Raw genomic sequence first — 12,314 nt, 5'->3', positions numbered from 1 at the left:
GTGTTTAAGGGTCATTTGGATGTGGTGTTGGTGGATATGGTTTAGGGGAGAACTTTGTAGAGCAGGGATGATGGTTGGACTCGGTGATCCTGAGGGTCTTTTCCAACCTGAATAGTTCTTTGATTCTGTGATTAAAATTTAACTGCACATGAACAGGATTGAACACTGACAATCATTTGGAAATATTTATTTCCCTAAATTACCCAAAAAGAAATTCCAAAATTAGTAAAAACAAAATGTGTAAGACTTCTCAAACTGTAATAATCAGTAAAGTAGTTTCCAGCCCCTTTTCTGAAACTAGTCCCCTTGGTTTTCTGCCAAAACTAATCATGCCTCAGTTCTTAACTAACTCCACTAAAACCACTAGGAACAGGTTTTCCAGGGCAGTTGTGGATGCCCCCTCCTCCATGGAAGTGTTCAAGGCCAGGTTGGACTGGGCTTTGAGCAGCCTGGTCTACTGGAAGGTGACCCTTCCCATGCAGTGGGGTTGGTACTATATCATCTTTCAGGTGCCTTCCAACTCAAACCATTCTAGGATTCTATGAATTTTTTATTTTTATGCAACTGTTTGGAGAGAATGACTCTTTAATTCCTTGCCAAGTTACAATCTTGGGGCAAAATGTGCAGAGATTACATTTGCCGGTACTGACGGCTGCCAGCCGAGACAGTCAGAAGATTCTCATTTCATTACCCTTAGCTCCACTTCATGTGCATCACTGGCAGATTCGTCCTTAGGACCCAAGACCTAATTACTCAGAAAGGTACCTGAAGACACCCTGTATTTTCCCCTGCCCTCCAACAGATATTTTTAGATGTATATATAAAGAAGATGCGCAGGAGTTAAGCTACAGATATCCATTACTGAAGGGTTGAGGTGAGTGAATGCAAAAGGCCATTTCTCCCCCTCGAATCCACAACAGTTCTGCAGAACCAATGGAGCCTTTCTGCTGTGTAGCTGAAGAGACAGTAACTAATTATTAAATATATATGTAGATATATAAATACTAATGCACTAGAGACTGTAAAAAAAGCTGTAGCCTTATCTCTACGTTTCCAGGCCTTGATCTTGTTGTGGCCACAGGCTTAATATTATTTTTCTGTGCTTATGCACATACACACAAACATATATGTCTCTCAACTATACAAAGTTTTGTTCAGTCAGACACTTACTTGATTTTAGCAATGCAGCAAGTGTGTCTAAAGCAACCCTGTCAACATAACAAGAAAAGTCAAAACAACAACCAAACAGTAAGCTTAATCTCTACAACACTGTAAAGCTATACAAAATATTCACTGTTAATGGATTTATTAGCATCTATCCTAATGTCTTCCTGGTTGCGCTATATCACAAAATTTGCTTTTAAAATTCTGTTTTACTAAAAATATCATGCATCTCTGCTATATCTTAAGTCTGATGGTGAAACTGAAAAATATCCATGCAAAGGCTACGCAAGCCTTTGCAAAAAAACACGGTAAGTTACAATGTTTTATGAACCATAGTCAAGAGATTATACTTTTTAAACATTTGCATGTGAGCAGCAGAACAAATACTTCCTAAACCAAAGGATGCTATTTTAGAAAACTGTGGGTCGAAACTGGCAGTATATGAATATATTGAGGAGTAACACTCATCAATTCCTACTTCCATATAAAATAGTCAGTCTGAGATTTTTGTTGTACTCAAACATCTTGTCTTAATTAATTCAAGAGGTACAAAATACTGAAGTGAAACAAGTAGAAAATAAACAAGTACATAATGATTAGTCAACTTCTGGAATAGTAAGTTCATATGCCAAATTGTAGCTGGTGCTTACAAGGGCAGGGCATTTTTGGAACATACTCTACTACTCATAAATATTAGATTTAGATAACACTATTTTTTTTTGTACTGAAGTTAGAATATGAACAGCCTGAGTTTATTACTTTGCTAACCAGATGAAAAATTCCACAAGTATGTACTTCCAAAAAGGTGGCAGAGTATAAAGAACTTCACTAAAAAAAAAAAAAAATACGGGGGAGGAGGGATAAAATCTAGAGTCACTACTTAAAGGTATGCAGGGAATTTAAGTTTCTTTAAAAACACAGTAGCCTACTAGACAGATGTTGCTGGTGCTTCCTAATATATATTTTAATGTTTTGTCCTGAGAATCTATAGTTGCTTTCAAGTAAAACAGAAAGAAAATTTTATTACAAAATATAACAGATGGTGTCGCTTTAAAAACACAAAGTAGATGTAGCAGCCAGTTTAGATTTTAAAATTATGGAATTGTCTTGATATACTTTTCCTGATTTGGGGATAACTATCGTAGACTTTCCATGCAGCAATATTAGAGTAAAAAAAACCCAGAATACTGATATTCTTTTACCAGTACTGCAGCTAGACATTCAAGCATTTTGTGTTTCCTGTAATGGGAAAAAATTCAACTGACAGATCTGTGGTTCTCCTTCCCACTTCCCATCACATCTGCTTCAAATATGAGTTAACTTTCATTTCTCTAGTATTAGTTTTCATTTACAAGTAAGCTTTGAAAGGTATGTAAGGTTTTTCTAAATACTATATTAAAGAGACATTACTTACTTCATAAGGCTGGTGTTCTTTTTACTAAAAGGGCCAATGATCTTAAACATCAGTTCTACTACTCCATTCTTTCCCAAGGACACTGCATTTACAGCTGGAAGAGTTAAAACCAATCCATTTTAAGATAATGTAAAAAGCAAAGAAAAACAAAAAGCAATACTCTCAAACTAAAATCCATGTGAGTTGATTCTGAAGTATAAAAAATGTTAGACATGTTTTAAAATACACCAACAAGCAGACTCTGCACATAACTAGTGTGATAATCTAAACCAGATAAACTTGAAAAGCAGAAAAAAAAAATTATTACAACCATGTACTAGTCACAACGCATGATTCAGCTTTTTTGTTATTAAGATGCACCATAAAAATAGTTTTCTTCAGAACAAGTTTTAGCAAGACAGCAGTGTTTCTAAAATTTCAAGTCTATCAAGTTCTATCACTTGCTATTATCCTCCAGTATCAGGATAGACAGGTACATCCACCAGCATTTGAAAGCCAAGAGTTCATTGAAAAATTCAGAAATGCCAATTGGTATAAAGCTTTCCTCAGCTACATGTTACACATACATGGAAATACAAACTTCTGAAACCTGCACAGAAACTTAATTCCCAACAGGGTTTAGCAACATACACTCCTAACAAAGCAGGAAGAGAGTAACTAAGAATTTACTTCAATATAACAAAGGCAGTTATTAGTGTAGAACTTAGTACTTGAACACAAATTGCAATGTCATCATCAGCAGCAGAAACATTACACCACTAGAATCTAAGAAAAATCAGAGCTCTATTCTGGTAGCAACTGTACATAAACTTTAAATAGTACTACCCATCAGCATGTAATATACTACTACTTTTTCTGCTTATAAGGACTGGGTAATACAGAAATATAGAACTGATCTAAGCATAATCCATATTAGAGAATCAGTTCAATTTCCCATTTTAAGGATGAAGCAAGTTTTCAGCTAAGCTATGCAACTACCTGTAATAAACTCTTCAGTTTAAAAGCATTTTATCTCATTATCAGACAGCTCAACAGAAATTAAGTTTACCCATGTTAAAGTAGTGGACTTCATGAATTACAGGTGCTCACATGAATGTCCTGAAAAATAATCTTATAGATCACCAATTATGTTTTAAAACTCTCACATTTATTGAAGAGGTTTAACAGCCATTTTGAGCTCTATGGCATCTAATCTACAGCAGATGTACAGTAGGAACCACACTGGTTTTAATCAGCTTCCTACTGCCTGTTCAAACAGTAGATTAGGCTTCTGTGGAAGAGTACTAGTCCAATAGCACGGCACTTCAACACAAGGAATAAGGGAAAAGTTAAAAAAAGAAACAAAATACTTCCTATGTGAACCAAGCTTTACATTAGCAATCATGAATTATATAAACCAATAAGAAGCAAAGATAAACCTCATGACCATGTATAATAAAGGGAAAAAATTGTTTTAAGTACAAGCATAATGTTAGCATTTCTGATTTAGATCCTAAAGCATCAACATTTATACAAATGAGATGACTCAAAATTTCACTCATCCAATAGCACTAGTTAAAACCCTGCCAACTATATACATATATATGTATACACAACTGAACAAAAAAAAAAAGATATAAAAGAAATACTAACATGCTTCACAGCTTTTATTAGAATTTAAGTGATTTGATTACATAAAAAGCAATTTCTCAGATGAAATTAATTTTAAACATTAAGCATTAGTTCTGATATTTTAGCTGTATCTACGTAAAAAATGTTGTAACACATGGGAAAGAAAATAATTCTCTGAAATACTTACAGTTGGTTGAGTAAACTCTTAACACTTGAAGACATGGCAATATTAGTCTGTGGTTCTGCAAATTCTGCTTCACTAAATTCAATGATATGTTCAGGACACCATTAATTCTTGCTTTCATGCCAATCTTTTTGTCTGACATCAGAGAAAAGCAAGATGAATCACACTAATTTTGAAATTATCATTTAAAAGTTAATTGAATTTTGAATTAATTCTACAGATAACTCTGCAATTTAATTTTTCACCATTCTTCCCTCCCCTCTACTTTACTCTTCCATTTGTTATCCTCTCTTCTAAGTAAGTATGTGGATGCTTATACAGTAGTAGAAAGAACTTTTTTTCTTAAGTTTCAATTACAAAATTGTAAAGTATTAAGCTATATTACTTAAGTATATTATCACCTTTTGGACCAATTTTTGCAAGAAGAGTATGAAGAAGCACCATTAATTCTTCATTTAGTGGAGAGTCTTTGCTGGCAGTCAAAAGCAGCTGCAGTAAGATCTGTGTCCCTCCTTTAGTGACTAAGACACTTGCTCTCCGACCACCACCTAGAAATTAAAACTCAACTATTATTTCCAAAACCAAGGAACAATGAAGTATCTTAGCTGCAATCTTCATGAAGAAAGTATTGAGAACAGCAATAATTTCTTCATAAATGACTGCACTATTTGAAACATGCTGGACATAAATTATTTGTGTATGATTACCTGAAGGGTGACTTCAGTCTTTATATTCTTTTTATTCTGCATATAAATCAGCTTTACCAAACATCATAAAAAAACAAAACAAAACCAACAAACAAAAAAAAACCCAAGCCAACAAGTCTGCAGAAGAATACCAGAATATAATCAGAAATCATTCCTCAGTTAAAACTTACCAGCTGAGACTACCTCAATGAGAATATTCAATATATTTAGAATAGTTTGATGATCTTTTGTATTCTGCAATCAAAAAATAGAGATATTTCTTTGCTTAGTGTTGAAGTCTAATGATACTTAAAGCTCAGAGAAATTGCCACCACTAAATCAAACAGAACTAAAGATGTAACTAGCCAGCTAACCACTCTGCAGCCTAAACTAGCCACAAAAAAACCAATGAAAACCTAGTTTGTAGTATGGCATATTAATTAGAACTGATAGCTGACAAATAAGGTCTTAGAATATTTTAAAATAAGGGAGGGAAATTTTGAAGTAAATTATGATACTAATAGACTCTATCTAATCATTACAGTCCTACTCAAGTTTTGGAGACTAGCTAGGGTAACAATATATTTAATGATACGAAGCTCAATAATAAAATAAAAACTTGCTATGTATCCATAAGATACTACCCCACAGATCAAAAGGTTTTACCTCTAGGGTTGACAGGATAACTTCTATTCCAGTGGAACCCTTAGCAGTCATCTCCTTCCTGGTTTTTTCTGTCAATGAGAAAAAGGCCATTTTTAGTTTAAATATACTAGCTTGCAGGAAAAAAACAAAAAGATATACAGATTGATCAGAAAATCTACACTGCAAATACTAAAACCTATTAGAAACTGCACATAGCTATATAAAATTAACTAAAAAATTAAATTACTTAAATGATTTTTAAAACTCATTTTCACTTTCACTTATCCAACAACCTTGTTATGCTCTAGAAAAAAAAAACAAACTCTAAAGAAAAAAATCTGTAAGAAAGCTCTCTTCCAGATACTTACTTCTTTTATATATATAGGTATATATATATATATATACACACACACCTACATACACAAACACACATATGTTGCAAATTGTTACTTAAATTATGGCTGTTTGTCAATAAAAAATGCACTCAGTGCAACCAACACTAAGCCAAGTAGTGTTAAGGATAGCCTTAAACAGGTGCTTTCAACAATCTGTAACAAAAACAGATGGATAATCAAGCTTACCAAACAGAAACAAAAATTAAAGAACGTTCCAGCAAGAGAAATACAAGAAGAAAAGCTCAAAAGGACAACCACTAAACCCACAAAACTTAGGTATTTACCTTGACTCTGAACCAGATGAAGGATCTTTGAAGTAACATATCTGGCATTGTCTGCTTCTCCTAATACAGAGTCCAAATTGATCTTTTCCAGCTGTGACAGCAGAGACATAGTCCGAGAACTGGTAGAAATACTACAAGAAAGATTTTTTTATATTCATTTTTTTATCTAGATTAGGAAAAAAGCCCAAATCCCACCAACAGAAACGCCACGTCAGAACAGGGAAAGTGATTAATTCCTCCTTATATTTTATCTCAATTGGAAAACAGTCTTAATTCTCCTGAATTCTGGCAAACTGACAGACTTAGCAAAGCCTGAATCACAGCCGACTAATTGCATATAACAGCATCTCCAGGAGTAGCTGTGAACAGGGAAATTGGTTGCAGCAAGTGAAGTCTAGATATAGGCACAAATACTGCTTAACTGTGTCAATCAGAGTTATTTATATTTAATATAGGTCATGTTAAGAGCCCATATCAAACCTCCCATTCAGGAAAAACTGGCTACAAACAGTCCCAAAGACTGTTTGTCTTACAAGCTAGAGCTTCAGAAGTGAAAAAAAAGATTATCATTCTTGAAGTGAGGAAACCAGCACCCAGCAGCTGAAGAAAAACAACACCATCTTCAAGAAAGGACTTTGGAAGGTGTCCATAGCTACCACCTGAATTTGGATTAACCTGTAAAACAAGGTTATTTTGGCCTGCCATCACAAAATTACCTTGAAAATATATTTTAACGTAAGAAACATTTTAAACCAGGCATTCATACAGATAGGTAGATTACAGAGAAAGAATGAATATTATATTATGGTATATAACTATATATAGTATATATAGTTATTATATATATACTTTATGTATATAAGTATATATATGGTGTATATATATATAGAGAGAGGGGTTTTTTATATATATATACATATATATATATAGTTATAGTATTCAAAATCAAGTAAGTCTAGAAAATGTTTTATTTATTCAAAATAGTTTCGTATTACCACATTAATGCCATTTTAGACAAATATTTAACATTTGAATTGTAGTCACATCATTAACTTCATGAAAATATTGTTTAAGTATTAACTACCTTGACTTTTCAGTTTGTAACATTAGAGTCCTGCAATAATCAACAATAATTCACTTTAAACACATACTCATCTGACTATCTGTAATAAAAATATACAGCAGCTTTATAAACACTATCAGTTTTGTATATAACAATGAGAAATTATCACTCCCTGATCTGTACATGTGTGGTTTCATACTTAGTTAACTTTGATAAAATAGTTCTTTATATGCAGACAAAAAAGTTAAAATCTATATAAAAATGTAGCTGTTGACAAAGGCTTATTGTTTTGAAAGCAAATTGATGTAACAGCTGCTAAGCAAACTGCTTCAACCGTTTTCACTTTCCAACACTGATACCTAAACGAGAAGTATAGACAATAAACAATGTCAGGTTACAGAGGATACTTTCAAGTTGTTAAAATCAGTAAATTATAAAAGATCATACTAATTATAGAGCTTCAGTAAAAATAATTCTATATTGTAAAGCAAGAATATCACCTTTGCAGTTATTTGCTAGACTTTAATTTTGAAGAATTTCTTGGTCCAAAATAAATTTGTCTTGGTTGCTGTAATACTGCTTTCCTTGTATAAATAAAACATAATCCCTCCAATCTTTTCTCATCTTTCAAAACCAGATTGAATAATATAAAGCTGGTATTATTTGCATAAGCTTTGTTTTATTTACTTCTACTCTTCCATTTATCCACTGAATTTTAAATACTCAAAATTAAATGCATGATTTTAATAAAATCCACAAGCTCTGCTGCTCTTGTATGCAAACTGACAAACTTCCAGAGGATGTTTGTCACTCTCTTCCACAGCTCCACCATCAAAACAACTATGAGTCCCATCAATTCACCTATAAACCAACGTGTAAGAGAACTGCTGCTTTAATTGTTTGTGTGGGTGTACGAGTATAAAATTTCCATTGTAGTTTATCATTAGTCTCATTACTAAAAAAATGTAGTTTAAAAGTTTGAAACAACCCAAGAAAGCAAGGATTATCTTTATGAATAATAATTTTTTAAAAGTACCAGTTTTTATAAAAACAAAACTCACTCATGGGTATTAAAATCTCAGAGTGAATCTGATTTTTTACTACTGCAGCCTGCAAAATTCAAGCAACACTGGCACATGGAAGAACATACCACATACAGAAAGTTAGCATCTAACAATTTCTCCATACTTATTAAAACCTTTAAAGAGTTTAGGAAGAAAATATCGTTCTTACTACTGGGTGGTATAATCATCTAAGCCCCAAAATTTAACCTTATCCTGGGGACAGATTTTCTATCAAGAGCTATGAGCACTCACTGTAGCAGCTGAAAATACGGCTTTAGAATTATTTGAGGATATTCATCTTGCAAAAAAGTCTTAAGAGGAGAAATATAGCCACGTAAAGTTCAAGTCCCGAAAACAACAGGAGCGCGGAGTCTGTCCTGAAAGTTCTGATTTCCTCTTAGGCTTGAGCACTGGATAGAAAACACTGACTAAATTGGACTCACCTTATTAACTAGTGTATTGTTAGCATACTAAAATACCCACCCATATGCTAGAGGGACATCTACTAACAAAAAGCCTTCTACCCTTTCAGCATGTGTAGTAAAATGCTCAAGCACTGTCACTTTAAATGGAAGAAGTAGTTAAGCAATTGTGTGTGCAAGTGATGGAATACAAACAAGCTAATGTTACATGTTTCTGTGTATAGAAGTAGTACCTGGCATTTTGGGAAGCCGAGATAACTTTGTGGAATACCACCCTGCTCCCCTTCCTGTGCTCATATGGACATTATACCAAATATCTCAACTCTGTGTGTGAATTAGCTAATTGCACAGAAGGACTAAATCTCTGTGCAAAGCAGAGAAGATGGTTCATCTACAGCTACTTAGTTTCTGCTCCCCTACTTCCACAGACAAAATCACTAGGTTTGCCATCTCTGTCTTCACTACTTAACGTAAATTTCGTGAGTTCTGAGGAAAACTGGTAATTATTATTCTGAGATGAATTTAGATTTTCTTTAAAGCACCCTGAGATGAAGTTTATCAGGATTATTTGATCCTGTACACTGCATGTTTCCACAGTCAAAAATACCCCTCTCCATTGCACATTCAAATGCTACAGCTCAAAATGCCCCTAATACCACCATCTCACGTGCAGAAAGAAAGCATGAACCTTGCTGTCATCCAACTGTTGCCAAACTTACGAGTATGACTCTTAACCAGAGAGCTTTGTCAATTTCCTCCTTCTCTGGTTAGGACAGTTATGAGTAGATACAGAGCAAGAAACTGCCCAGACAGCGAGGAAGAGAGGACTATGGGGACTTCACACTGCTTCAAAAGGAAGCGGCTTCTCAAAGGAAGTTCCCCCACTGCAGGGACATTTATTTCAGTCGCTTCAAATCCCAAAGGTTTAAGCATTCTTACTCTGATTATGAAGTGCTAGATCCACAACTCTCCATTACTCACTATACACTACCTTTGCTACACAAATGCTAAACCACATCATTACACCTTCCTAAGCATCTGCTCACCATGACAAAGAACTCTAATGGCTGTCATAGCTGCTTATAAACATTCAGTTATCTTAGAGTGGTTTTCAGCTACTCATCTTCCAAAAAGCCTAACAAAAGATAACAGTCAAATGACAGAAGTAAACAGAAGACTTCAGCTTCCCAACAGCACCTACTTCCTCTGAAACTGCCATTTGCAGTTGGCCAGCATTCTGACCTATCAGGAAGTGTCTTCCTCCCACAGAGCAAACAACTCTTCTGTGTTTCAGGATGTTGCAGCAAGTCTTTGAAAAAACTACTTCAAAGTAGGCCAGGCTTCTCTGAGTTTGTTTTCATCAACCACCTCCACCGTTATCAGGTAACCCTTGAAGAGCCAACACTTCTTACCAGTTCACAGCTATCTCTGTACAATTAATTTGCCATAATTTATTAATGACTTAGGCAACAACTGCTTAGAACTGCAGGGGTAGAAACTTCCTTTTAAACACAGTAACTACAGAAGAATAAATGGTACTCAACTAGCCACTCCGCAAAAATCTAGTATTCTTTGTGATAGCATACTTTATGCATTAGAATTAGTAGTATTTCCAAGAATACCCATTGCTGACAGAGTTTGACTTCACTTAGCATAATGCCTAAGGATAGCCAGTCTCTGATACCAAGCCATTCCACTGTTAAAGTCAGCAAATGCAAAGATAATGCTACATGAAAGCATTTAAATTCAAATTTTAAATCCATCCCAAGATATAAAAATTGGTCCACAGTAGAGCATGTCCATTCAGATTCATCCATTCTTATTTAAAAAAAACCAAAAAAAACCAAGAACCAGCAAAACAGTATTTCAGAGAACTAAAACTGAAGGAAAAATTCCCTGTTTTACCATCTTTATAGATTTTTTTAAATCTGGTTAGATGGTTTAATATAACAAGGTTGTTTAACCTGTGCTAGCTTGAAAGAAGAGTAAAACTAAAAGCCTTTCAATAGTCTACTTACACTTGACAGACATACTGCCTTTCATAGATAATCTTATACATTTTTCAAATATTTGCTAAAACAAGTTATGAAAATAACAAACAACTTTTAAATTATTGAAATCTTCTGTATTCTCACTCTTGATTGTCCCAGCTGTGTGTTGGACTGCAGGTATGTTGGAGAATTATATATGTACATCTTATGAGAAATACCTGGCTTTTTATCCAGTATTATAAACTTAATCTATAATTCCTCCAGTCAAAATACTTTTATGTTTTGCTAATATTTGCATGAAACTATGATATTAATTGATAATTATTTCAATGAAACTTAATTTATATTTTATTTGAACATGTCTAACACCAACTGAAAAATTTAAATTTCAAGTTATTTATTAAATATGAAGAAGCTACTTTATGTTAATCAATATGGACTCCCTCAGTGTTTCAGGACATCAGCTTGCACATTCTCACTAGAGATCCATAGTGTATATTTTATTTATCTTATTAAGATAAAGACTGGGTTTTCACAAATCTCAAATAGTTTAACATTAAGAAGTCACAATAGGTTTAAATTTACCTTTTTTCAGATGATATCTTTACTTTGTTCATATCGGAAACCTGATTCTTCAAATCACCATCTCTCATAACCTGAAAGATATTAAATAATTACAAATTATCAAAATCTGTTATTCTTTTATGATTAAATGCTACCACTGTATTGGGTGTCTCTACACCAGAAATGTTAAGTCAATTAGCATTGACTGCATTTCTCCACGCTGTGACAAGTTCTTCTCTCTGAAATCCATTTGGTCCAGATTTTATAATAAAAACACTGTAATTAAAGTATGGAGCATAGTTCTGCATTATAATTTAGTCCTACCAAGCTCAGAGAGTCTGACTGTAATAAAACAGAAATTTTTATCAGTTAGTTAAGTGACAGAATTTTCAGGTCCATGACAGAGTTTTTCCTGAAGACTTCTTTAAACTTACTTGACAATGTTGTGAGATGCCACAACATACTTAACTCTGACTGCCATTTCATGTATCCAGGATAACCAGGGCTAGAAGCACTGGGAGAAGCAAGGGAGTGTTTGATGTTCTTATTTAAGCAAGACCTGAATATATTTCTTGGACAGAAACCATACCCTGCTAAGGACTCGATTTTCCTATCCTTTTAAGGACATAGCGTCCTCAGGGTACACTGCTTCCACAAACTGTACCTCCAAGCAATTAAGGTTGCATTCTACAGGGCCATTAACTGAACTTTAGTACTTCCATTTGAGATCTAACATGAATGGCAAATACTTCCCCTGTGAAGAAAAAAACAGTGTCCTCAAAGGACACAGTGCCTAGTGTTAAGATGGAAGAGACAGTAAAGGGAAT

General features: G+C 34.0%; 1 protein-coding gene across 1 annotated transcript in view; it reads right to left on the bottom strand.

The window, feature by feature from the left end:
* Positions 1-11,540, bottom strand: part of AGTPBP1 (ATP/GTP binding protein 1) — a 56,972-nt gene extending 45,432 nt beyond the window's left edge. The window contains exons 1-8 of the mRNA XM_009995462.1: positions 11,509-11,540; positions 6,384-6,514; positions 5,726-5,793; positions 5,251-5,314; positions 4,775-4,921; positions 4,377-4,508; positions 2,579-2,672; positions 1,171-1,208 (exon numbers count right to left, since the gene is read on the bottom strand). Coding sequence (XP_009993764.1) covers positions 1,171-1,208; positions 2,579-2,672; positions 4,377-4,508; positions 4,775-4,921; positions 5,251-5,314; positions 5,726-5,793; positions 6,384-6,514; positions 11,509-11,540 — 706 coding nt within the window. The remainder of the gene's footprint in view (positions 1-1,170; positions 1,209-2,578; positions 2,673-4,376; positions 4,509-4,774; positions 4,922-5,250; positions 5,315-5,725; positions 5,794-6,383; positions 6,515-11,508) is intronic.
* Between the last annotated feature and the right edge of the window lie 774 nt (positions 11,541-12,314).

The sequence above is a fragment of the Chaetura pelagica genome, unplaced genomic scaffold, assembly GCF_000747805.2.
Source record: "Chaetura pelagica isolate M959 unplaced genomic scaffold, ChaPel_1.0 scaffold473, whole genome shotgun sequence".
Classification (NCBI taxonomy): domain Eukaryota; kingdom Metazoa; phylum Chordata; class Aves; order Apodiformes; family Apodidae; genus Chaetura; species Chaetura pelagica.
The sequence above is the reverse complement of the archived record's forward strand: the minus strand, read 5'-3'. Positions and strand labels throughout refer to the sequence as shown.